Below are 24,073 nucleotides of genomic sequence, written 5' to 3' on the forward strand. Positions count from 1 at the left end.
TCATATCATGCACATACCCACAATCCTCCCTTCCTTTCATACACACACCATGTACAAAAAAAAACAATGAAAACCAAAAATAAAAACTTGGGCCATTTACTCAAAAGTTTCTAGTCTTCTAACTTGATAACTGAAGCTTTAAAATAATTGTTTTCATGAATTTATCTGCTTGACAAGGTCCACAGTTAGTGAACATATTCCTCTTGCTACTTTAATTGTCTAAGCCAGTGAGATGCCAACTGTTATCTTCATTGTCTTCTCTTCTTGACTAGAAACTCACAGTCACAATAGAAAAAATCAAAGAGGCTCTGCTTTGGAATGTACACAATAGTCTGTCTTCTGGGCAGCATGTATTCTGAGACTGCTTTCAAGATGCTAAACTATAAAAACAAAACAAACAAAAACAAAACACCTGCCAGGAAATGCTCAAACCAATGGCACCTTGTGACTCCACAGCTAATGTTTCAGGATCCCTCGTACGAGAGAGGGGATGTTTTTCAATCCACCTGTTTCATGTTTCTGAAAACCAGTGGCCAATGAACCTAGAGCATTACACTAGTTCAAAGTGAGAGTGACCATCAGAAGTTTGCTCTTGTAAGGAAAGACATAGGAGAAAGGAAAAGATGAAAAGCAAACAAAATTAGTTCCTGGATATCCAGTTTACTCTTCATTCTTTGCTTCTTTCTAAAGATCAATCTCCTGGAAATAGAAAACATGTTGTAATTCCTACGCTCCAGAAAGAGTTAGAAAAAGTAAAGTAGTCTTTAGTTTAGACATGAAATATAGGAGGAATCTATCCTCTTTCTCTTTCTTAGGTATTTATATGATGTTCAAAAATTGTCAATGATCCAATGTTAACCATACTGGCAAATGTTCTTGAGACACTGAACAAAGCAGCTATATGGCCCTCATCAGCATTTCTGAAGTTGCCCATGAACACATTTTTTTCCCCATTTCTTAAAATGTAAACCTGATGCCATTAAAGAGCAGAAATGAACAGAGGCAAGTCCGAAGACTGACAAGCAGAAAGGCAAGACAGATTTTCCTAACTCTGGCCCATTCTGTTGTCCTCTGGGTCTTGTGTATGTAAGTTCCTAAGCAGAACTAACAAGGCGTACAGAGCCCTTTTACTGTGGGGCAGGTACAGTGAAGGATGAGAAGCATGACCTTTTAGAGCTTGGCTTTTCTAGTATACATGTGTGAATAAGAAAAACAAAGGCAAAGATTTCACTGTGTTAGTCAAAATTGGAAGCAGAAGATTTAGGGGAACTCCATAGCAGCACTTCTCTGACAACCACACTCGCTTCCACTTCGCTCAACATTTTTACTTGCCTAATTTTTTCACCTCAGGAAACTTGTGTTTATCTTTAGCCCATCTGACACTCCTTTTGTCTTTAAAATTGTGTTCCCACAACTCCAGCCAGGATGAAGCTTCTGAATTGAAAGCATCAGTTTGGCACAATATTTAGTGCCTCACCACTTGAAAGGAGCAAATGCTCTGTGAAGATCATGAATCAAGAATACAAACATTTTCTTGGTCTTGATTTGTGGTTGGTCTACCTGGTGATGGTTCTGGCATGCTAAGTTTGTGTTAAAAGTACAGAGGACTGGGTATAGCAGACTGGATTCCATGCTCAGCAGAACAAAAGGAGGAAAAGCATTGGAGAAAATGGCAAACAACAGCAGAAACACTGCAAATATCTTCTGGCGTCAGTCTCAGTAAAGACTTCTCTTGGTTTGCATCTGGGTCACTTCCCTGAAATGGTTGCTGTTTCTCTTCTGTCCAGAATATTAGCTTGTGCGATAACACACAGAATGGCACTCAACTGAGACTAGAGTTCCTGAATGACCCAAATCAAAGGCTGGCATTCACAAGCTATCAATTAAAATGACACAGTTCTTCTATTCAAACTCCAAAGGACAACCACTGCACTTTGGATTTCCAATTCCACCATGTCACGCTTCCAAGAGCTAGTGATTTCGAAAGCATCTTTCACATCTTGCAAAGTGTTTATCCATGGGCTGCTATCACTCACTTGGAGCTCTGAACACTGAAGCAGGACTATGAATCTCAAAATCTGTTCCAGGCCGCTCCTACAGATCGTGCTTCAGAAAAACACCATCAAAACATTTCAACAAATACACATCACACAGAATTCCAAACTTTGGGAGGTGCTTTTTCACCTTATAGTACATTTTTCTTGCACAGCAGGAGAGATAGCAGAACCCACCAAATATATTTAGCAGAGTGATAAGAATTTCTTAAGTATGTCCAACAAAGATATAATATGTTAATTTTTACTGTTGGTTTTTACATTTTTGTGCTCACCTGTGTTATTACTCCAAAAGCTTTCCTCCATTCTTTTAAGGTCACTGAGTTCCACGAGACGCCATCGATCTGTATATCACCTTGAATGTTCAACAAGCGTAGAAATGCTGATAGCAAAGTACTTTTCCCTGAGCCAGTTCTTCCTAAGAGGCCCACCTAAGATGTAAAAGTGATGAAATTAGTCCCGAGACAAGAAGAGCACACTACATATTCCACTCAGTACTGTCTTCAAAACCAGTAGGATTGTTCCTCTTGTCACCTATTAACCTTTTTATACACTCCTAAATCTCACCATTATCAATACTGGGAAGAATAATCTGGAGCAGAAACTAGAAACTGACCATAAAGGATTACATTCCTGATGCTGGCTCCATTGACTACTGATAGGAAAAAGGTGGAAAGTGCCCATTTTGTACTGAGGAAAGGTAAAATAGTGTATCTTGATACACATCAGCTCTATGAATGGGCTCAAACTAAAAGCAGGGACCTACAGATTGATGTACTTTTGAACTTGAAAACTGACCCTAAATAGGCCGAACATTTAGTTATTGCCCCTGAACTTGTAAGTGTGGCTCACTCATGGAGCCAAACTTGTTTAGCATGTACAAGGCTCTGGTTTTGGGTGCCAGCATTGAAAGCAGGAAGAAAGATTCCACCACTAAGAAATTAAGCAGTGTCAAGTTCTGATGATAAAATATTTTCAGGTAAGTATATATTCCACAGAATGCAGGTTGATCTGAGGTTTCAATACAATTTAGCTCTTTGGCAATGTTCAAATCAAGTGCTAATATATGACCCTACTGGCAAGAATGGAATTTGAAGAAGCAAAAAAAGAACTATTATTAAAGAAACTCCTCTTGCTATCCAAAGACCAAGGCTACAAGAGCACAGCATTGAATTTAGGTTGCCTCCAATTGCATGAGGAGATCAGCTATCTAGCCAGCTCTCAAAGCTCTCACACTTTGTTCTGATAAAGGTTTGGTTATCCACCCACAGAATGGGAAAAGATCTTCACCAATCCCATATCTGACAGAGGACTGATTTCCAAAATATATAAGGAGCTCAAGAAGCTAGCCACCAAAACACCAAACAATGAAATTAAAAAGTGGGGTGCAGAACTAAATAGAGAATTCTCAACAGAGGAATCTGAAATGGCTGAAAGACACTTAAGAAAGTGCTCAAAATCATTGGCCATCAGAGAAATGCAACTCAAAACAACTCTGAGATACCACCTCACACCTGTCAGAATGGCTAAAATCAAAAATACCAATGACAATCTATGCTGGAGAGGATGTGGAGAAAAAGGAACACTTCTCCATTGCTGGTGGGAGTGTGAACTTGTAAGACCACTCTGGAAATCAGTATGGCGGTTGCTCAGAAAAATGGGAATCAGTCTACCTCAAGATCCAGCCATTCCTCTCTTAGGTATATACCCAAATAGTGCATGTTCATACAACAAGGACATATGTTCAACCATGTTCATAGCAGCATTGTTTGTAATAGCCAGAACCTGAAAGCAACCCAGATACCCCTCAACTGAAGAATGGATGAGAAAATGTGGTACATTTATACAATGGAGTACTACTCAGCAGAAAAAAGCAATGGAATCTTGAAATTCGCAGGCAAATGGATGGAACTAGAAGAAACCATCCTGAGTGAGGTAACCCAGTCACAAAAAGACAAACATGGTATGTACTCACTCATATATGAATTTTAGACATAGAGCAAAGGATTACCAGCCTATAATCCTCTTCACCAAAGAAACTAGGAAACATGAAGGACTCTAAGGGATAAATGGTCCCCAGGAATGGAAGTGGCATGAACTCCTGAACTAATTGGGAGCATGAGGGTAGGGGGGAGGGAGCTGCTACAATAAGAGCAAGAGAAGAGGAGTAGAGGAGAGGAAATGGAGGGGCAGAAATATTGAGTTGGGGGAAGAATAGAGGAGAGAGAGCAGGATGAGAGATACCATATCAGAGGGAGCCACTATAGGTCCGAAAAGAGATCTGGAACCAGGGAAATCTCCAGAGACCTACAAGGATGGCACGATCGATCTGACAATCCAGGCAATGGTGGAGAGGATAACCTAAAAGCCCTGCCCCTAAAATGAGATTGATGACTTCTCTTTATGCCATCCTAGAGCCCTCATCCAGTGGCTGATGGAAGCAGAGACAGACATCCACAGATATACACTGAGTTGAAATCTGGAATTTAGTTGAAGAGAAGGAGGAATGAAGAACAAGGGGGTCTGTACCATGTTGGAGAAACAAACAGCAACAGTTGGCCTGAACAAGGGAGAGCACATCGACCACAGATGCTGTGGGGAGGCCAGTACAAGACTGATCCAGACCCCTGAACATGGATGTCAATAAGGAGGCCTCTGCACTCCAGAGAGCCTCTGGTGGTGGATTAGTACTTTTCCCTGGTGCAAGAAGGGACTTTGAGAGCCCATCCCACGTGAAGGGTTATACTCTGGCCCTGGACACATGGGGAAGGGCTCAGGACCAGCACAGGAAGATTTGGTGGACTTTGCAGAGCCCCAGTTGAGGGCCCTACCCTGCCTGGGGAGTGGTGGGTGGATGGAGTGGGGGGTGGGCTGGGGTGGGGGAAGAGGGATGGGGATGAGGGGAGGGAGAGGGAGAAGGGACTTACATGTGAACAAGCTTGTTCCCTAACTGGAACAAATAAATAAATTAAAAAAAAAAAAGGTTTGGCTCCCTGAGATCATTAATTGGCCACAGAAAAGACTGCTAGATATCTACAGCATTTAAAATGTGTTTTATCCTGTTCACATTGCTCCTTGATTCCTTATCATCTGACCTCTTTGGAGAGAAAGTTTCATTTAGGAAAGTGCTCTTCATATAAACTCACTGCAAATTAGTACTTTAAATATATTATAAAATGAATTTCTAAATATTTGCAGATTTTATATTTATTTCATCACAGGCTAGTAATACCTTATAAACCCAAATCATTGCATAGGACACAATAAGTGAAAATAGTAAGAGTAGCTTACTGGGTATTTATTAGTAACTTAGTAATAATGTAGGCCTTTGTGATAAGCTGGTAAAGAAATAATGACAACAATAGTTGCCTTTCTGCCAGGTATTGGTGGCACACTTTAATCCCAGCACTTGGGAGGCAAAGGCAGGTGGATCCTGTGAGTTTGAGACCAGCCTGGTCTACAAGAGCTAGTTCCAGGACAGCCTCTAAAGCCACAGAGAAACCCTGTGGCTCTCGCAAAACCAAAAAAAGAAAAGAATAGTTGCCTTCCTAAGCAACAAAAGAACTCTATGAGGTAGTTTTCATAAATATTTTTCTTGGGAAAATATGATCAAGCAAATGTTATGCAAATGAAGTTAGTAATTATTTATTTTCTCTATTTCTTCGGTATATAAAGAATAAATTCAACAAAGGTTGCATAATTTACCTAGTTTTGCTGTTTTTCCATCTGGGATAACGTGGGCTTGCACAAGCTCCTCAATAAATACTCACTTGGACTGACTTAGGGATAATCAGATTGGAGGATGAAAGGATGGGAAAATGGAGGGGATGAATGATGAGACAAAAGGTACTCAATAAATACTTACTAGGGTTGACTGAAAGACAGTCAGATAGAGAAGCCAATGAATGAGCATATATATTTATTTGCCCTTTCAAACAAATAACAGACTTATTTAATTTTGTTCAATTATTATATTAAATCTTAATTTTAAAACCCTGAGGAATTCCATGTGCACATTTCCATTTCTTCACTAGCCCATGTTAAGCATGTATATATTCACCATATGTCATCATTTTTCCAACATTGCAGTGAAGCATTAAATAAGAGTTGGTATTGTACAAAAATTAACAGCCATATTGGTCTAGAAATGTTGAACTTAATTTTTTTCCATTTGCACAGGGGTAACGCACTGTATTAAATATGTAAGGTCTCAAAAAAAAAAAAAAAGAAGGGATTTTGAGAGCCCATCCCTTGTGAAGGGATGCTCTCTAGACCTGGACACGTGGGGAAGGGCCTAGGCCTGGCCCAGGATGATGTGGTAGACTTTGGGGAGTCCCTTTTGAGGGCCTTACCCTGCCTGGGGAGTGGAAGGGGGATGGTTAGGGGCAGGTGGGATGTTGGGGGGAGGGGAGGGAGAGGGAGAGGGAGAAGGGATTGACATCTGAAGCAAGCTTGTTCCTAATTTGAACTAATAAAATAAAAAATTATGTAAAAACTATAAAAAAAGAAATCAGAATATATCAGTGCATGCGAGGTACAGGAGAAAAAGTGAAATTCAACAGATGAAAGTAATACTTGGTAGAAAGAACCTCAAAGAACAAATCCCTTGTAGGGTAAATAACACGCTGCACCATCTCCCAGAAGAAAGAAATCCGGTTCTTACATTGGTATAACACTGGGCCGAGAGGCAATTAATCAATATTTTCTTTAGCCTGAAACCCTCCAGCTGTTGCTCTGGTTCCCTCACATCAAAGTGCTGACTACATGTCTGACCAGTTTTTCAACAGCAAGGAGCCTAATTGGTTTATACCCTAACAAAGTCGTCTTGTTGAATAATTGTCACATAATAATTATCTTATTTGTAAAAGCACTTCCTGAAAAGAACCTCTTAAGACATATATCCTAAGTTCAAATTAATGTTTTTTAGTAACTTCAATGCACTTCATCTCTGGGAATTTTGGATCAAGATAAATCAAACTATGATGTGGCAAGCTAAGTAGTAAGAGTAGGAGTTGCACTGGGTCCCGAGCAGATCAGCTATGGTGTGGTCGGTCCCTTTAAAGCACCTACCTGCGCTTTGAAGGGCAGCCCAGGGAAATGCACTGTAATTATCTTATTTCCTTGTGATCCACAGAAACCAAGACAGCCAGTCAAATGAAATGCAGATTCAGGAGGTGATTACAACTGAGACACTGTTTAGTATTAGTAATACACATGGGCTACTTAAATTATTAAATGATTCAGCAACTTCACTTCAGATTTTATAAAGACAGAATGAGGTATATGTTTAACAAATCAAATACGTACTTAGGTGTTTTGATTTGATATTCTAATGAACCATTTTTGGTGCTGCAGTATTTTGAATAGACTGAAAATGGAGATAGCAGCTAAAGTAACCAAAATAAATGCTAAAGGAATAGATCCTTAAGTGATTAAATAATTACGGAACTATCCAGTAGTAAAATACACTGCAATATGCTAGCTGAAGAATTTTATAAGTACAGATTTATCAGGATAGGTCTAATTCCCAATTTAAACCCATCTTTATTTTGTGGGAATATAAAGATCTCATGTGAGACACTGTAGATGTGTGTGTGGGGGGGAGGAGATTGATTTAGAATCTACTTCAGAAAATTATCTGGCTGCCAAAATTTTGATTAAAAAAACAAATGCTTTTAAGCAAAAGTTTGAGATTGCAAAGTTAAAAAGGATTCCCTGTGTGTATTGTTGGGGATTAAAGCCAGGGCATAAGTTTGCAGGGTAAGCAGTCTACCAACTAAGCTATGCACCAAGCCTCAAAATGGATTTTTAAGGAAAAAATTGTGAAGTAGCTGTTATATTTTTCATGTATTGAAAGTGAAACAACAAAAAATAAATTTTGTGATACGTTTGACTACGAGCCAATAAAACAGGACATTTTCTCCTGACATAGCTTTCATGAACAAAGTTTTTTAATACAAAGGTTGAGTAATTTTTCTATACAAAATACTTATTTTTTCATATAGCTAAGAATACTAAATTACAAATTAAGATTAATATTTAGGCTCTGAATTTTCAACTGCATTTTAATAAGTAATTTGCTTGAAACCGACCTTGCATAATATTTTGCAATATCAAAAATATTTGAATTTAATTCTTAGTTCAATTCACATATGAGAACTATGTTTGAAGCATCATTATAATTTAAAGGCAAGGCTGTGGAACTGACTTTCTGGATTCAACCGTTCAGAATGCTATTTTAAGAGTCAATTCCAGTTCTAAGATAACATCTGACCTACTAGTAGGATCAACCATTCATTCATGCGAAGCTTGGACATCCTTTTTTTCTTTCTTGGATTTTCAAGACAAGATTTCTCTGTGTAACAGCCTTGGCGCTGTCCTGAAACTCACTTTGTAGACCATGCTAGCCTTGAACTCACAGAGATCCACCTGTTTCTGCCTACAGAGTCTGGGATCAAAGGTGTGCGACACCACTGCTGGGCAAGTCATTCCATCTTAATTAAAAAGACTGAACAACAGATTTTCTGTCAGAGAGGTAAAGCCACAGAAGAAATGACTGTGTCCCTACAACTGGAGAAAAAAACAAGCAGATACAGTCACAAATTACCAGGCAGAAACCAGTGAGCAGAAATCTTGAGGTAGCCAGTATTAGAAGTCTACTGAAAACTGGCCCCGGTTCATTGTGGACTATGGAGAGGGAAACAATCCCTAGCATCCTCCAGTGACCTCTCGGGAAGACTAGAGGAAGTTCCCTCAGGTTTCAAGCAACCACAGGAGAGATTAGTCATTCTGAGATAGGCCAGAACACTGTTTTCTATTTAAGACCTGCTCTTGACTGAGACTATTTTATCATATCTAACTTGCTGGAGATTTTTTTTCCAGAGCCCAGCATAACTGACTTTAAGAAATATTTTAGTGCCAGCCCACTCTAAATATTCTGTATTATCTAAAGGGATGAACAAGCTGGTGGCACTTACAAATTGACAGCTGAAGGCATAATTTTTCTAACCTACTAAGACTTAGTCACAGGGCTATAGAAATCTGCAACCCAACATGTATCCAGTCTATTACTAACAGCCTATTATCACAGTCCTTTTCCCCAAGCACATCATGCATGCTTACCTTTCAAAAAAAAAAAAAAAAAAAAAAAAAAAAAAAAAAAAAAAAAAACACTGAACATGCTAAAAGGGAAAAAGTAAATAATAAGCAATATTAGGACAGAAGAAAGTCAGATGTGACAGACACTATATAATAGACTGGGAATGTTAAATAGCTATGATGAATATGATTAAGGTTTATAAAGGAAAGTTAGCATATACAAACAGATGGATCATTAGTAAACAGAAAGGGGTCATTCTAAAGACAGAATCAAAAAGAATTCTAAAACCATAGCCAAAAAAAAATGTACTCCAACAAAAATAAAGAATGCCTTGATGAGGTCATCAGTAGCTTAGATATGTTTGACCTTGAGGTTATGTCATTAAAAACAGCCAACGTCAAAAATGTCTCAGGAAAAAAATGACTGGACAACCAAGAAACATGCCACAACTATGAAAAATGTAATGTGTACATAATGTAAATACCAAAAAAGAAAGAAAGAAGAGTGGAGGACAGAAGGGAATAAAGGCTTGAAATAAAGGAGAGAGGAGAATAGTTCAGACAATATTTACCAAGGATCCCCCTCAAAATTGGTATCATCTACTCAATACAGATACAGAGAAAAACATGAAGAATATTGCTTTAAGCCAAAGAACCATACCTCAGCAATCATTTTGAAGCTACAAAAATTATCAGGTAAACACAGTGAAGAAAGCCCAGAGGAAAAAAATACATTATTATAAAAAATTCAGATAAGAATTACTTAGAACTTTATGGATGCCATAAAATCAGCAAATGAAAGGAATCTAAGAGGACATGCAAAGCCTGGTGACTTAGGATTGTGTAGCTTGTGAAGCTGTCTTTTAAAAGTAAGGACAAGTTAGAAGCTACCAAACAAACATACAGGCAATGATGTGTAGCCAACAGACTTGTTTTGGAAGATGCAACTCAGATCTATAAGAAATTGCAAACATGGACCTAAATGATGAAAGGAAGCACTTTAGAAAGTAAATGAAGTGGCAATGAAATGAGAAATCTTAGTTTTCTTACTCTTAATGGGTCTAAGAGAAGTTTCCTTAAAAACATTTTAACACCTATTTGCTCAGCTGGGATGTGTAAATACAAGAAAGGAAGCATAGGCAATATGCAAAACACAGGAGGGAGACACTGGGACAATAAGGTTCTGATGCCATTTACGTTCTAACAGTTTTACTTTCAAATGGACCTGTATTCGTTGTAAATATATATTGTCAACTCTAGAGAAAACTAAAAATTCACAAAAGTAGAATTACTATGATAAGAAAAGAGAAAGACTTGGAATCATAAAAGACTAAGAACAACAGATAGAAAAGGACTGAAAATAAAAATAGGAATAAAGAACAAGAGTAGGGAACAAAAAGCAAGAAGTTTAAGAACAACTGCACATGTTCTTGCCACTCTAGATGTGCAAGGTCTAAATGCACCACTTGATGAAAGACAGAGGTTGGCAGGGTGGCCCAAAGAACTCAGACATCCTACACACTGTCCATAGAAAGAACTCAAACATCCTACACACTGTCCATAGAAAGCCAACTTTAAAGTTTCATACAAATTAATTAAGGCATGGATAAAGTTACACTGTGCTGATTAACCGATTTGTTGCTACTGTTATAGTGATGGGTGTGTTTTTGGCACATGTTACATGTTTAATGCCATCTACAGTTAGAAAAATATGCAGTTAATTACATATTTTACAAGAGCAGTATAGTCACATTTGTAATAAACCTATTGTAAAGATTTAGAACTCTGCAACTTAAATTTCATATGGAACATAATGACTTCCCACAGTAACACCTTTAACTATGTATATAGAACAATGATTTTATAATTATGTTACTAATGGGCTTTACTAACATTGCAATGGTTGTTGGGACTCACTGAACATATTGAAACTCACTAACAAAGCAAGTAATGTTGAAATCTTACCCTCTGGCCAGGACTTATTGAAAAAGAAATGTTCTCTAACATGGCATTCGTGTCATTCTCATATGTCACAGTGAGGTCTTTGACAACCATTTCACCCCTAGAGGGCCAGGTATCAGTTTTCTTCACATGTTCATTCTCAATAACTAAAACTTGAGACGGTTCTTCGGGATGCAGTCCTTTCATTATCTTGGAACACTCACTTTCTTCTTGTGGTAAATCAATAAACTTAAAGACTCTGCTTACAGATCGCATCTGAAATGAAAAAAACATATTTCTGTTTGTTGGAGAACTGTAGACAGTGCCATAATTAATTTGATATTGTCTAAAAAATACCTTGTAAATTATTACCCAAGCTACCCGTCACTTGGTTATTTGTCAGAGGTTTCAGTGAAGTAACAGGAAATAATTAGATATAATTAAATCCTTAACCATAGAATCAACTAAGAATTATATAATGGGGTTTTGTAGAGACCAGTTTATTTTTGTGATTGCTTAAATCTCAGTTACAGAGTCTACACACAAATAACAAAAATATTCAAGGGCATAGATGATGTTAAGGAGAAATATTTCCCCCATTATGATAGTACTGCACAACAGTATGTTGTAATGCACAATCAGTATGTTGTAATGAAATACAACACACTTTTAAGCCACTGCTAAGAGTTCTATCTTTCTCTACCTACTATTCTGAATGTTGATTTAGTTATGAGTAGACTCTTGATGCTTAGTCAATTTTTAATGAATCCACAATGCCCCAATTTAAGTCATTGCATAGACAGGAAGTTAAAAATTTACACTGGTAATAATTTACTTAAAAATAAATTTCCATCATTAGCAAAATGTGACTATATATAAAGGTTTTATTTTCAAGTATATATGCATTTATGGTTATAGTGTGGCTTCTTCTTCCTGCTACAACATGATTATTCCATCCCCTTAGAGTAGAGCTATCCTTGAGTCTGATGGCCATGTGGTAAAATAAACAGAATAATACACACTGACAGCTAGGTAATAGTAATAGTGATAAGAGATTTTGACACTCCCTAGAAGGGAGAAGAGGAGAGTCCTGTACCCTTACCTGTATCAGTCATCAGTTTCTCTTGCTTCCCCTTTGGGAGTGAATGGCACCATTAAGAAGTTAAAGTAAATATGGCCTTAGTGGAGGAAGTGTGTTACTGTGGGGGGGGGGGTTTGAAGTCGCCTATGCTCAAGCTATACCTAGTTCATCTGACTGTTTGTTACCTGCAGATCAAGATGTAGGACTCTCAGCTCTTTCTCTAGCACCATGTGTGCTTGCACACACCTCCATGTCCTGTAATGATGATAACAGTCTAAACCCCTGAACTATAAATCGCGCCAATTAAATGTGTTCAATTATAAGAGTTACTGTGGTAATGGCATCTCATCACAGAAATATAAACCCTAGTTAAAACCCCTATCCCCTTTTCAAATGCAAGTGATCTTGGGAGAACCTAGAGTATATAGGAAGAAAGGGAGTGGGAAGTTAACTAAGAGGAGGAGGTCATCACCCATGATGGAGCTGAAATTTGTGGTAATGCAAGTGTTTTATGTTTTCCTATGGCCTATAAGTAGCCTGTCATCTATGCTTACTTTAAGCCCAGTAAAGTCACTGTTCACCAAGTCAGATTTTGATGAAATTCTTACTTTTATCTGTCTTCAGTGTTTGGCTGGGGTAAAAAGATGATTGTTCACATTTTCTCAAGATAAGTTAATGCAACAATCTGACATAAATTATTCAATACAATATTCAATAAAGTATATATTAGTGTATACAGAAATAGATAAACTTGGCTACTTTAAGGGAAGTTAAGTTTTTTAACAAAAAATACTGCTCTAAATAATTATGATTACTTTTTATTTATTCTTCTGAAACACACTGACATGCAATAGATAATATTTGAATAATAGGTACTATTTGAATAAAGATCAATGACTATATGGATGAGTAAATACATACAAATAAATACCTAAATTTTGGTAGTTTAGAAAGGTGCAAGCAAAGTAACTTACTTACTTCATCAGTGACAGAAACTATTAAGGTCAAATCCAGAACATCTGACATTAAATGTGCAAAATGGGACATACTTATCAGGTGTTAAAAGTGAAAGTTTGCAGCTTGTTACTTACACTCTAGATACTTAAAATTACCCACAAGTCTGACTGTTCCCTAACCAAAACATTTTATTTGTTAACAGTGAGAACTCTAGATAATATGAAGGAAAGTGTAGTTCAGTATCTTAGAACACTTTCCCAAAGTCAGATAAATTAGCAAGTGCAGGCACTTTTGGCACTGTCTGTTTTATAACTACTGAAATGTCATAATGGAATAGGTTAGTCACTAACCAATTCCTTGAAGTCAGAATGTTGACTACCTCTAGAAGGAGAAGTCACATTAGAACCAGAGCAGAGAATTCAATGATGGTCCTTCATTATTCAAAGACTGGCTTTTTATAGTCAAGACATTTTGACAAACATAATGACAGTTTGACATTTTCAGTCATATGAACATTTGCTTTTAAGACTTCAAAGGCCAAGGCCCAAGTAAGGCATATAACTGTAGGTATTCATGGCTTCCAAGAAACTGATCATTTGAGCTCATGCTCTGGTGTCAGCCCAGGCAAGAAAGCATTACTTAAAATGAAAATCACTAGCCTAAACCACTGAAAACAGTGTTTTTGCAAAAAAATGTGGCCAGAGATGAACTTAGGATGGCTGGTATGAAGCCATCATACAACCTACAATATGAAGCAAAAAGAAGTTGCCCATGAATAAGGGCAGCATTCTGTATCCTCAGGCACATGGAAGAAACCAAGAAAAAGTTAGCAAAATAGAAATGACAGAACAGGACAAAGTCTCCCAGACAATTCTTCTAGACAAGACAGGAACACTGGTGAATCAGAGACAGATATCCCAGAAGGAGATCAACTCTACTTGGAACCTGGCTAGGTTAATTCTTTGAATTAACCAGAATTTTTCCTTTCACTCAGCCAAAAAAAAAAAAAAAAATCATGTTCAAATAGTAAAACTTTACAGCAGAGCTGAAGCCATTTTCATTGTATGGTTGATTTCATTGTCAAAGATTAATATCTTCTATAAAAAATGGATCATAAGTTTGCTGAAAGCTTGAGCAATTTGGTAGAGCCTTCTTAAGAAAAAATTCAAATTATACCTATCAAATTAAATATATAGCTGTTAATGTCAAACTGTAAAGTAAGGGGCCCATCCTTCCTGGGAATGGGACTTCCAGGTAGAAAAGTCCTAAACTGAGAAAACTAGAGGTAGCTCCTGCCATTCTAGTCATGCTAATGACCCTCTCACTATCTGAAGGAAGATCCAACTTATGCCTCTCTTGAAACCACCTTTTCCCTAAACCTAGTAGTTATGAAAGGGATTGTAAATGTCCCTCAAAGGCAAATTCTTGGCCCCAAGATGCTGGAGTTTTTGGGACATAGTAGAAACACTGGGAGGTAAAGCATAATCAGGAGAGGTGGTACCCTGTGGGTTTGTCCTAGAGGGGATATCTCTCATCTTTACTCCTTCTCACAACTTCCTGGCTTCCATGAGGTAAGTAGCATTCTCTGCAAGATCTTCCTGTTGCCATGATACTCTCTGCCTCACCAAAGACCTACAGTAGAGGTAAGTAATCATGTTCTGAAACCTCCGAGACTGTGAGCCAAAACAAATGCTTCATCTTTCCATGCTGTTTGTATCAGGTGTTTGGTCAGTGACAGAAATCTGACTAACTCCAGAGCCTCTCAAAGGGTTGATGCAAGTGAGGAGACTTGAAGCTTACGTCTACTGGTTTTGTGACTAATCCATTCTACCTGTTACAGTAATTGTTCCTAGTATTTTTTGTTGTACTCAGAATATTCAAACCATGTAGTGATTACTGCCAGGAAGTCATTTAAATTTTGGTTCCTAATGAATGAAGCCACTGTTTTCTCTCCTGTGCAGTAATAATGGTAGTGCTGCAAGGATGTCAAGGTATGTCTTAAAGTCTGGGGGTCTATAGCTCAGCCTCTCATTCTGGGGATGTACATTACTGATTGGATTCAACAGAAGTTACAACATAACAGACTAGTTCCAGTTTCACATATTTCTTTTATCAGAACTTTAACGATTTGCTTAATTCTTTTTAAAAAGAATGTCTATTATACATTTCCATGTGATACATAAGAACCATGGTGTCATAGTGCTGGAAGGTAGCTCAGAGTTGGCAATTGTAACAGCTGTACTCTGACATACTCCCCATCTCAAGGGGCTGTTTCCTATGCATAGAAGAGTTATGAGGGAAGCACAAATTAAGTCAGCTTCATGGGCAGGAAAGGTCTCTCTGTGGCAACAGTTAAATTACAACGAGGTTAGACAGGGATTAACATCTTTTTCCCCTACTTCGAAGGTAAAAGACAACATAAGAGCCAGGTGCTATACCACTGAATCTATTCTTCATTATAGAGAGGCAAACTTAATATAACATAGATTCTGTATGATTCTATAAAACTGTAATACAACCAAGATAAAGTGAGAATTTTGCTTGAGATAGATGTGCTTCTAACTGTTAGTACATTACTTAATTCATTAAAAGCCAAAACTTTCCACTGAATACCTTGAGGAGGAGTTGATCCATAAAACTGAATGTCATTATCTTTATATTAATGTCTAAAGGTACTAATCTAAGCATCAGGATAATAATGATGATGGCAGTAACAAAAAGTAGTTCAATAGCTTCCTCTCAATGTTACTTTAAAAGGGAAGCATTTTAGTAAAGATGAAAATGACTCTAAATTTTTGTGTTCATCCTTTGTTCCTAATTATAGAGGTCATCGCCGCCTTTTCGGGAATCCAGAAATGCTTCATAGAAATATTGTCATATTTACTTTGGTTGTTTAGAAGCCAGGACAACAAAGTTATGTTTCAGTGACCAAACACTCTGAAGCCATGCTTGAAAAGTTCATCAATACTAAACAAAAATGTCATGATTCTATTTAGAAAGATCTTGATGAGGATGGAGTGATGCCTCACTGATAAAGAGCACTAGCTGTTCTTCCAGAGTACCTTGGTTTTGATTCCCAACAGCTACAAAGCAGCTAACAATTGTCTGTAATCCAAGATCCAGGGGATCTAACACCCTCTACTGGTCTCCATAGACACTAGGTATGCAAGTGGTGAATAGATGAAGATAAAACATCCATACACATAAAAAAATAAAAGTCACCAATTTCATCCAGCTAAAAATTCTGTAACTACAACAGATAAAATTCTGTCCCAGTCAGATATACTGGTATAATAGTGGCACAAGTGTTATGGACTAACCAACCACTATTTGATTGGAGTGAAGGCCCATTCCATGATATAAAATCCATACCTGACATTGCTAAAGTGGGCAAGAACCTGAGACTACATAGTTCATGGGCCAAAGGGTAAAGCCTACTGCTATTATTCATCCAAAAATATAGCAATAAAATGAATCTTAATGACATATTGCTGCTGTACCTATAGACTAGTGCCTCACTTAGCCCTCATTAGAGAAACCTTTTTCTTGCAGTAGATACTAAATTAACAAAAAGATCCACAACTGAACAATGTGCAGAGAAGGAGAGAACCCTTCCCTTAAAGCTGAGAGATCTAGGGGAAGGGGAGGTGGCAAGATGTAAGAGCCAGAGGCGGCAGATGACTCCAAAGAAATAGTGTCATCCAGACAAAAACAAGCTGACACACATTTAAATTCACATAGACTCCGAGTGCATGCACAGGACCTGTACAAGTTCAAACCTGACAAAAAAGGCAGCACTGGGAAGGAGAAGTGGGCACAATGTCTCACCCCCAACCAAGAAACTATTTGCAAGTGATACCTACTAGGAAAGGGAAAAATCAGTTTTCTTCAAATCTACCAGACTCCAAAGCAGGCCTCATGCACAGGAGTAGTTGGCCAAGACAATATATAATCACACAGAATAGAATATGACATAATGACCATATTTCTGCTTACCCTAGGCCTAACGGTATAATTACTAGTAGATTGAAGAACCACCAGCAAATCATTTTGTCCTGCCAATGATGTTTACATAAATATCTGCACTATATACAAAGGATAATGCTGACAGACAGAAGATGTTGGAGAAGTTACAATATTCAAAAGTCTAAATGCTTAGGAAAAAGACTGAAATTTTGATAAGATATTTTAGTTTCTTGTTTTAGATTTATTTTTATTAAAATATTTATATACTTTCATACAATATATTTTGACCATATTCTATCCTATCCCAAAGCTCCTATCAGATTTTCTTCCTACCTACCCAACTTCATATTCTCTCTCTCTTCTGTTTCTCAAACAAAAAAACACTTGAAAATCCAAAATAATAACACAAAATTACCAAAGATGAAACAAAACACCCATAAAATGGCTATGGCTGCTTTGTCCTACAAAGGTTGGGGAGAGTTGTTGTCATGGGCCCATAAGCTTACAAAGCTGAAACCATTTCCTATTTCACCCTTAGTAGAAAAAGTTTGCTGATCATTGTGACATGACTCACAGAAAATCAAAGCAAAAATGATCCTGCCAGATCACTTAATCCAGTGATTCAAAAGCCTAGACACACATTATTATCACCTGGACACATTTCAAAACACAGACAAGTCCTGTCACCTTGTCCCCAGCAGAAGAACTAAGTTCACTGCCCTTTGTGAGCCTCAAGAAGCTTTATTCTGGCATTTATTCATGTTCAGCCAGATTGAGAGCCCATGATCTAATCCATTCTTTCACTGTACAAATGAGAAAGTCTAAACCAGGAAGTTAAAGTGACAGGTACAAAGCCCTAATCACTTTTCAAGCCTATCACATATTTTTGTACACTCCATGATGGAGTTCATAAGACTCTTGTACTAATTCAAGGCTCAAGAATATCATACTATCATTTAGTTTTTCTTCATTGGCTTGCTGTAGGTTTTAGATCAGCTGTAGTAACTACAGAGTAACAATCAATGGATTTCAGCATTTAGGATGGGTATGGTGTGTGGTTTTTGTCAGATTTGGAATAATGCCTACATACACCTTAGGAGTTGACATTTTTATGTGAAATGGTTAAGAAGAGAGAGAACATCAGAATTGCCAGCAACCTGAAAAATTTACTAACCAAAACATTTCATCTCACAAAAGAAGAAAATAAGGCTCTGGAGATGGGGAGATTACTTGCCTAAAGACACTCGACAGAATGAAATACAAGGCTCTCTGTAGGTGGATGGGTATATGCCTTGAAAAATACATCACAAAGACTTGAAAGATCAGCAACAAACCACAATCAAGCTCCCATTAAAAGGAGGCAAAAGACAAGAGGATAAATCAATTCTTCTGTCAGATCCTTATAAGAGAAGATGCTTTCAATACAAGAGCATTCTGTAACAGCAGCCATAAAGAAAAGAAAATTTCCCTTTTTCTCCTCCCACCACATTTCCCATTGCTCATTCTACAATTAGTCACATGATCCTCAGTGGAACACAAAACAAACACAGGTGATGAAAGCACAAAGGAGAAACAGAGGGAGTTTGTATTGACAGAAAACGCTTCTCAAATTGCACCAACCATGCAAGAACTTTCTGAAACTCCATTAATGGGGATCTAAATGGAAGCCTTGTAAGTTCATTGTCCTTAACCTGGTGGCTTCCTTCCTTTTATCAGGGACATACAGTTCAGTTCAACAGGATAATCATCTAGTGGAAACAGGGATGCTTATCTGCTGGTTTTCTTGGAAAACTAAGACAGTAGCATGCACATATTAAGATTATTCACTTTATGTTTCCTCTGTGGTAAACAGTTCTGGAAAGATATGAGTTACCAAATAAAGAAATTATGTGTGAGCACCCCTTAGTCACCAGATCATGTAATAGTGCTACGTTTACAACATTACCTTTTACACCCCTGCTGGCTCTTGTTTATTTATTTAGCCTTCACAAAGAGAGCAGACAGAACCTTTGTCTTCTTTTAACGGTCCCTTAAGATCCTGTGTATATTTGGGGGAGATGTACAGGAACTCCTATCCTAGCATGCCAAATCTACTAGAAAATAATCTAACTGCATGTTTTATGGATGCATGGAGGTGTCAAGATGGTAGCTGGATATGCTTAGATAATGAGAGAGAGGTACACACTAAACATATGAATCAATAATAAAGAGACAGCTTTTGAATTATGAGGTTAGCTACCAATAGCTAGAGAGAATTCAGATAGAAGATAGCTATAATGCAAGTGATGTTTAAAAAGCTCAAGAGATGACAGTCCAGGAGACAACAGGAAAACGAAGTATAAGGATTCATCCATGGAAAATACTCCTCAACAACTGCAAGAGATGAAGATATGATGTTGTGCAGGACATGATGTTTATTGTGACTTAAGTGGGTGATGAAAATGAAATAAACTGTGAAGAATGGAAGATATAACAGAGAGAAGCAATCTCGGTTAAGTTTCTCTATAAACAGGTCAAAGAGGTAGGGTAGGAACTGGAGACCAAAAGAGAGTATTCACTGATAAGACAAGGCTCACAAAGGGCAGGGAACTAACAGTATTGGCCTGTATGTAGGAGCAAGGACATAGTGGGGGAAGGGTACATATACTTAGAGGGTATGTAAGAACTCAAGCTCTGAGATGTTATGTGCACTGGAAGATGATCTAGCAGTGTGATGTATTAAGAAAGCTAGTAGATAACAGTGATGCAATTATTTCTGTGAGATATGTAGCAAGGTCATTGTAGCAATGACATCACACTGAATTTTTGCTTAAGGTTGTAAAACCCTTGATAGTTAGATCAGGTGGACATAAAATTTGGAGGCATTGTTCAGTCTCTCTCCCCTCTGACTCACAAAGGAAGAGGTGAAAACAAAGGCACTACTAGGTAGTTTTAGCAGCACTGTAGGGGGAGTAGCATGATGGGAGTTAATAGCAGACAGGGATCACAAACACCCAGGAAGGCCCACCGGCAGTGCTTGGCAGAAAAAATAAAAACATACACATGCTCTTTGTTGTCAAACAAAAGATTATAACTTTTAAAATGAAATCAAATGCAAATATTGAATTTTCATAGACCATAGCATAGACACAATAGGTTCTTGTAAAGGTCCTTTCACACACCATGATAGATACAATGTCAAAGAATAGGATATAAAGCCCAACACACCCATGGAAAAATCTGGAGAAATAAAATACTTTAAAGTGTCTCTCATGGAAACTAGACACATGGAGTAGAAATTTATTGAGCAAAGGTTTTGATATCCTATGTATATGCTATTCTAACAGGGGTGTGTAAACTGCAGTTCACAGGCCACATTCAGCTACATGTGGTCAAATAGAGCTATAAATGAAACCCAACACAAAATCGTAAACTTTCTAAAAACTCCATGTTGTATTGTGTGATTTGGTTTTGTACCTCAGTTGTACAGTTCTTGAATGTGAACTCTGTAGATGACAACATTGTGTCACAATGTCAAATGTTTGGCTTTGTTATTAAGCCAAAAAATTAATGTTGCAAAGAGAATTGTGAATGTACAAGGTAAAGAGATTTTTTTAAAAAGAAATAGGTAATGTACACAAGGGTTTTGAATTATAAAGTCACAGCTGTAAGAATTTAAGGAAATAAATGGAAACAGCATTTCTATAATATTCTTCAACTTACTTTCCACAGATACTATGTCTTTATTAGAGCTCTCAAAAACAAATGCAACCAAGGACAAGTGTGGAGGAGAGACCAGGAATCTGTCTAACTTAAAACCAAGTAAACTACATTAAGGGAATTATTAAGATACTTTAGCAAACTACGAAGACACATGGACAAGAAGAATATTTAAAAGATTTTATGTTTTGCCCCTGAGATATAGTTATGATTTTTGTTTTAAGAAAAACTAGATTATAGAAAGTTTGCAACTACATGAATGTGTGTCTGAAAACATAAGGAAAAGAAGTTGCATGATGATTTTTAACTGGGGATTCTAGAGCCTCCAGGAATGAAGTAATGGATGAATGCCTCTAGTTCAAAAGCCTAAGATTCAATCAAGGGTCAGCAAAGATGGCTCAGCAGGTAAAGGGAGTTGTTGCTAAATCTGATGATCTGAGCTAGGTCCATAGGACTCATGGTGAAAAGAAGGAACTGACCTGACAAGCTGCCCTTTGACCTCCACACTCATGTTGTGGTATGGACAGCCCTCACCCACATCAATAAATATAATAAAACTTTTTAAAAGAAATCAGTGGTGAAGTTCTTGGACTAACTCTAAATATATCTGAAAATATTTATTTCATTAAAATATAAATGTAAGTATGTGTAGTTTTCTTTCATTTCTCACCCTGGCCATTATAGGGTTAAGAGTCCTTGACACCACTTTAGCACATAAATATCACTTCATGTTCTCAACCCATGGTAGAAGGCACAATTAAGCCAAAAAACAATCTCTGAACATACAAGTACACAAATGCAGGACAGCATCAGTCAAGTGAAAAGGAGAGGAACAATGATAAATGCTGAGGAGGGAACAATTACTAAAACCAGACATATTAAAAATAAGACAGTAACATTATGGAAAGTGTCAGGCTCTGAATGTAAAACCTTAACACAGAAGAATTTCTTAAACAGGAAAAAATGCATAAGCCAGAAGGAAAAGACAAATAAACTAATCTCTATCAAATTCAAGGAGAGATACTATGAGTAAAGCCACTGGTTCAAGGGCCATTTACGTATATAGAACAGACAACTGATCCAGGATCCATAAACACCTACAAATCAATTGAGAAAAAACAAACAAACCGCAACACAACCCTATCTAGTTGAAAAGTAAGCAAACGACATAAACAATCACTTAATAGAAAGAAAAGACAAACAAAAAACAAATGGTCAAAAAGAAATAGGCATTGAGATATTCTGACATTTTAGTAGTTACTTCACACTCCTCAGATTGGCAAAATAAAAAAAATAAAAAAATAAACCTGACTAAGAATGCTGCTGGAAACCTTCACATACTCTATTAGTGCCAGTATATACTAGCACAACAGAACCCAGAGTAATCTGGCATCAGCTAGTGAAGTTAAGCTTGGGAAATTCTATTCCCAGCAGTTCCTCCCAGTCCTAGGATTTGCTTCTGAAAACTCCTGAGCAAGGAGACTTGTACAAGAACGTTCACAGTGACAATCCATGAGGATGAAAGATAAATCATGTCAGGGTTTAATGCATGATACAAAACGTCTTTAAATCTACCTGAACTCATGTAAAACAATCTTGTTTCTCATTAAAATAAAAAAATGATAAAAAATTTACCTGAACAACATTTTATTTCTTAAACTGGTTAACATATAGGTGTGTTTGTGTATGTGTATGATTACCTATTTCTGTTTTATCTTCAACTTTCCATAAAATTAAAAATAGTAACTTACCAAGCTATCCACATCAATGCTTGTGTTTACAGCCCATTGCAAAGTACTCATGATATTCATAGCTAAAGTTAGAATAATGCCAGTTGATCCTTCTCCTTCACCTAGACATGGAAAAAGGGTTTAAGCAAATGCACGTTATCTTTCTCTTCTGTGAATTATTTTACTCATATCTCTCTTATCACATGTCATTTCATTCAAATTTCAATTTAATGCTGATTTAGCAATTCCTAGGAACAATAATGCCCTCATAGAATAAGCTCTCAGCCAATTTTTAAAGTCAATAGAGACTGAATATTGGAAAATTTTTGCACTTTAAAATGCTGTTTAGGAACTGAAGGTAATGTTGGTATTAGGTAGACAACACATTTGTCTCTTCTACTATTAGTCTATATGTAACAATAAAAACAAATACTAGATTGAACAGCAGAAAAAAAGCCCTAGATCCAAATGAGCTCCTGTAAAAAAGTCAAAGAGGGATGCACACATTTGAGTATCTTCGGCAGAAATGCTTAGCACCTTTGCAATGGTCACTGTCTCTGATAATCAGAGGTTGTCCAGAAGAAAGTAGACTTGCTGTGTCACCAGGCAGTCAAAAAACTAATGTCAACTTTTTCTCAAGAGAAAAGTTTGCTCATTATACTAAAAGAAAGAAGGAAAAAGACCAATATGCTTGAAAAGGACAGTGCTAACATGATTTAGAGTAAATTTCTTTTAGGATTAGAAAGGACAACTAATTAAATTTAAAAAAAATTCAGAATTATGATCATAAAAATATCCAAGATAAATATTCATAAATTATTATTAACTCAAATTATCATGTCCCAACTATAGTGCTTTAATCTAGCAATAACTAATTACCATAATGTTAGACACAGATGAGCAAGTCACACTATTATTGACTGAAATTTTTCATGTGTACATTTTCTCCAGTTTAAGATCCAACACAGACAGCACATAACTGCTTTTCTAGCATCAAATAATGTATTGAAAATTGTTCAAAGTTCATCCGGGTCTCCTAGATATTTCTTATGTGAAGGCTAAAAATAAGTAAGATAAAATTTCACTGATTACGACAACAAGTAATGTAATAGTTACAGACAAGACTACACTGTTTTGAAAAAAATATCACAGTACTATGGAAGAGGTATTACTGTGTGTCTGTGCACACAAGAACAATTGGAGAAGTCATTCGATGCCTGTAAGTTAATACAAATTAATATTAGTTGAGACCAATAGGGTCTGGTCAGCAATGGCTGAATTCTTAGGCCGTGCTTCTCAAATCAACTGGAGGTGCTGTACAATGCTGACCTTGGTAAGCCAGGACTTGATCAGAATTAATTATTAAGTTTTACTCCATGTAATTCCGTCATATTTGATCCACTTTTAATAAGCTTATATAAAAATAATCAACACTCTGTTTCCCCCAAATCATTTTAAGGTACTCTTCTGCACAGCTGAAGAGTCACAGACATGCCTACCTATTTATATCATTCTCATAGATTCACTTCCCAGTGAAGCATTGAGAA

The 24,073-nt window shown here is 37.1% G+C and overlaps 1 protein-coding gene across 1 annotated transcript in view; it reads right to left on the minus strand.

The window, feature by feature from the left end:
• The window catches only part of Cftr (CF transmembrane conductance regulator), a 140,163-nt gene that overhangs the window by 13,507 nt on the left and 102,583 nt on the right, over positions 1-24,073 (minus strand). Inside the window, exons 22-24 of the mRNA XM_035451397.1 lie at positions 22,548-22,648; positions 11,118-11,369; positions 2,330-2,485 (exon numbers count right to left, since the gene is read on the minus strand). Coding sequence (XP_035307288.1) covers positions 2,330-2,485; positions 11,118-11,369; positions 22,548-22,648 — 509 coding nt within the window. The remainder of the gene's footprint in view (positions 1-2,329; positions 2,486-11,117; positions 11,370-22,547; positions 22,649-24,073) is intronic.

The sequence above is a fragment of the Cricetulus griseus genome, assembly GCF_003668045.3.
Source record: "Cricetulus griseus strain 17A/GY chromosome 1 unlocalized genomic scaffold, alternate assembly CriGri-PICRH-1.0 chr1_0, whole genome shotgun sequence".
Lineage (NCBI taxonomy): Eukaryota > Metazoa > Chordata > Mammalia > Rodentia > Cricetidae > Cricetulus > Cricetulus griseus.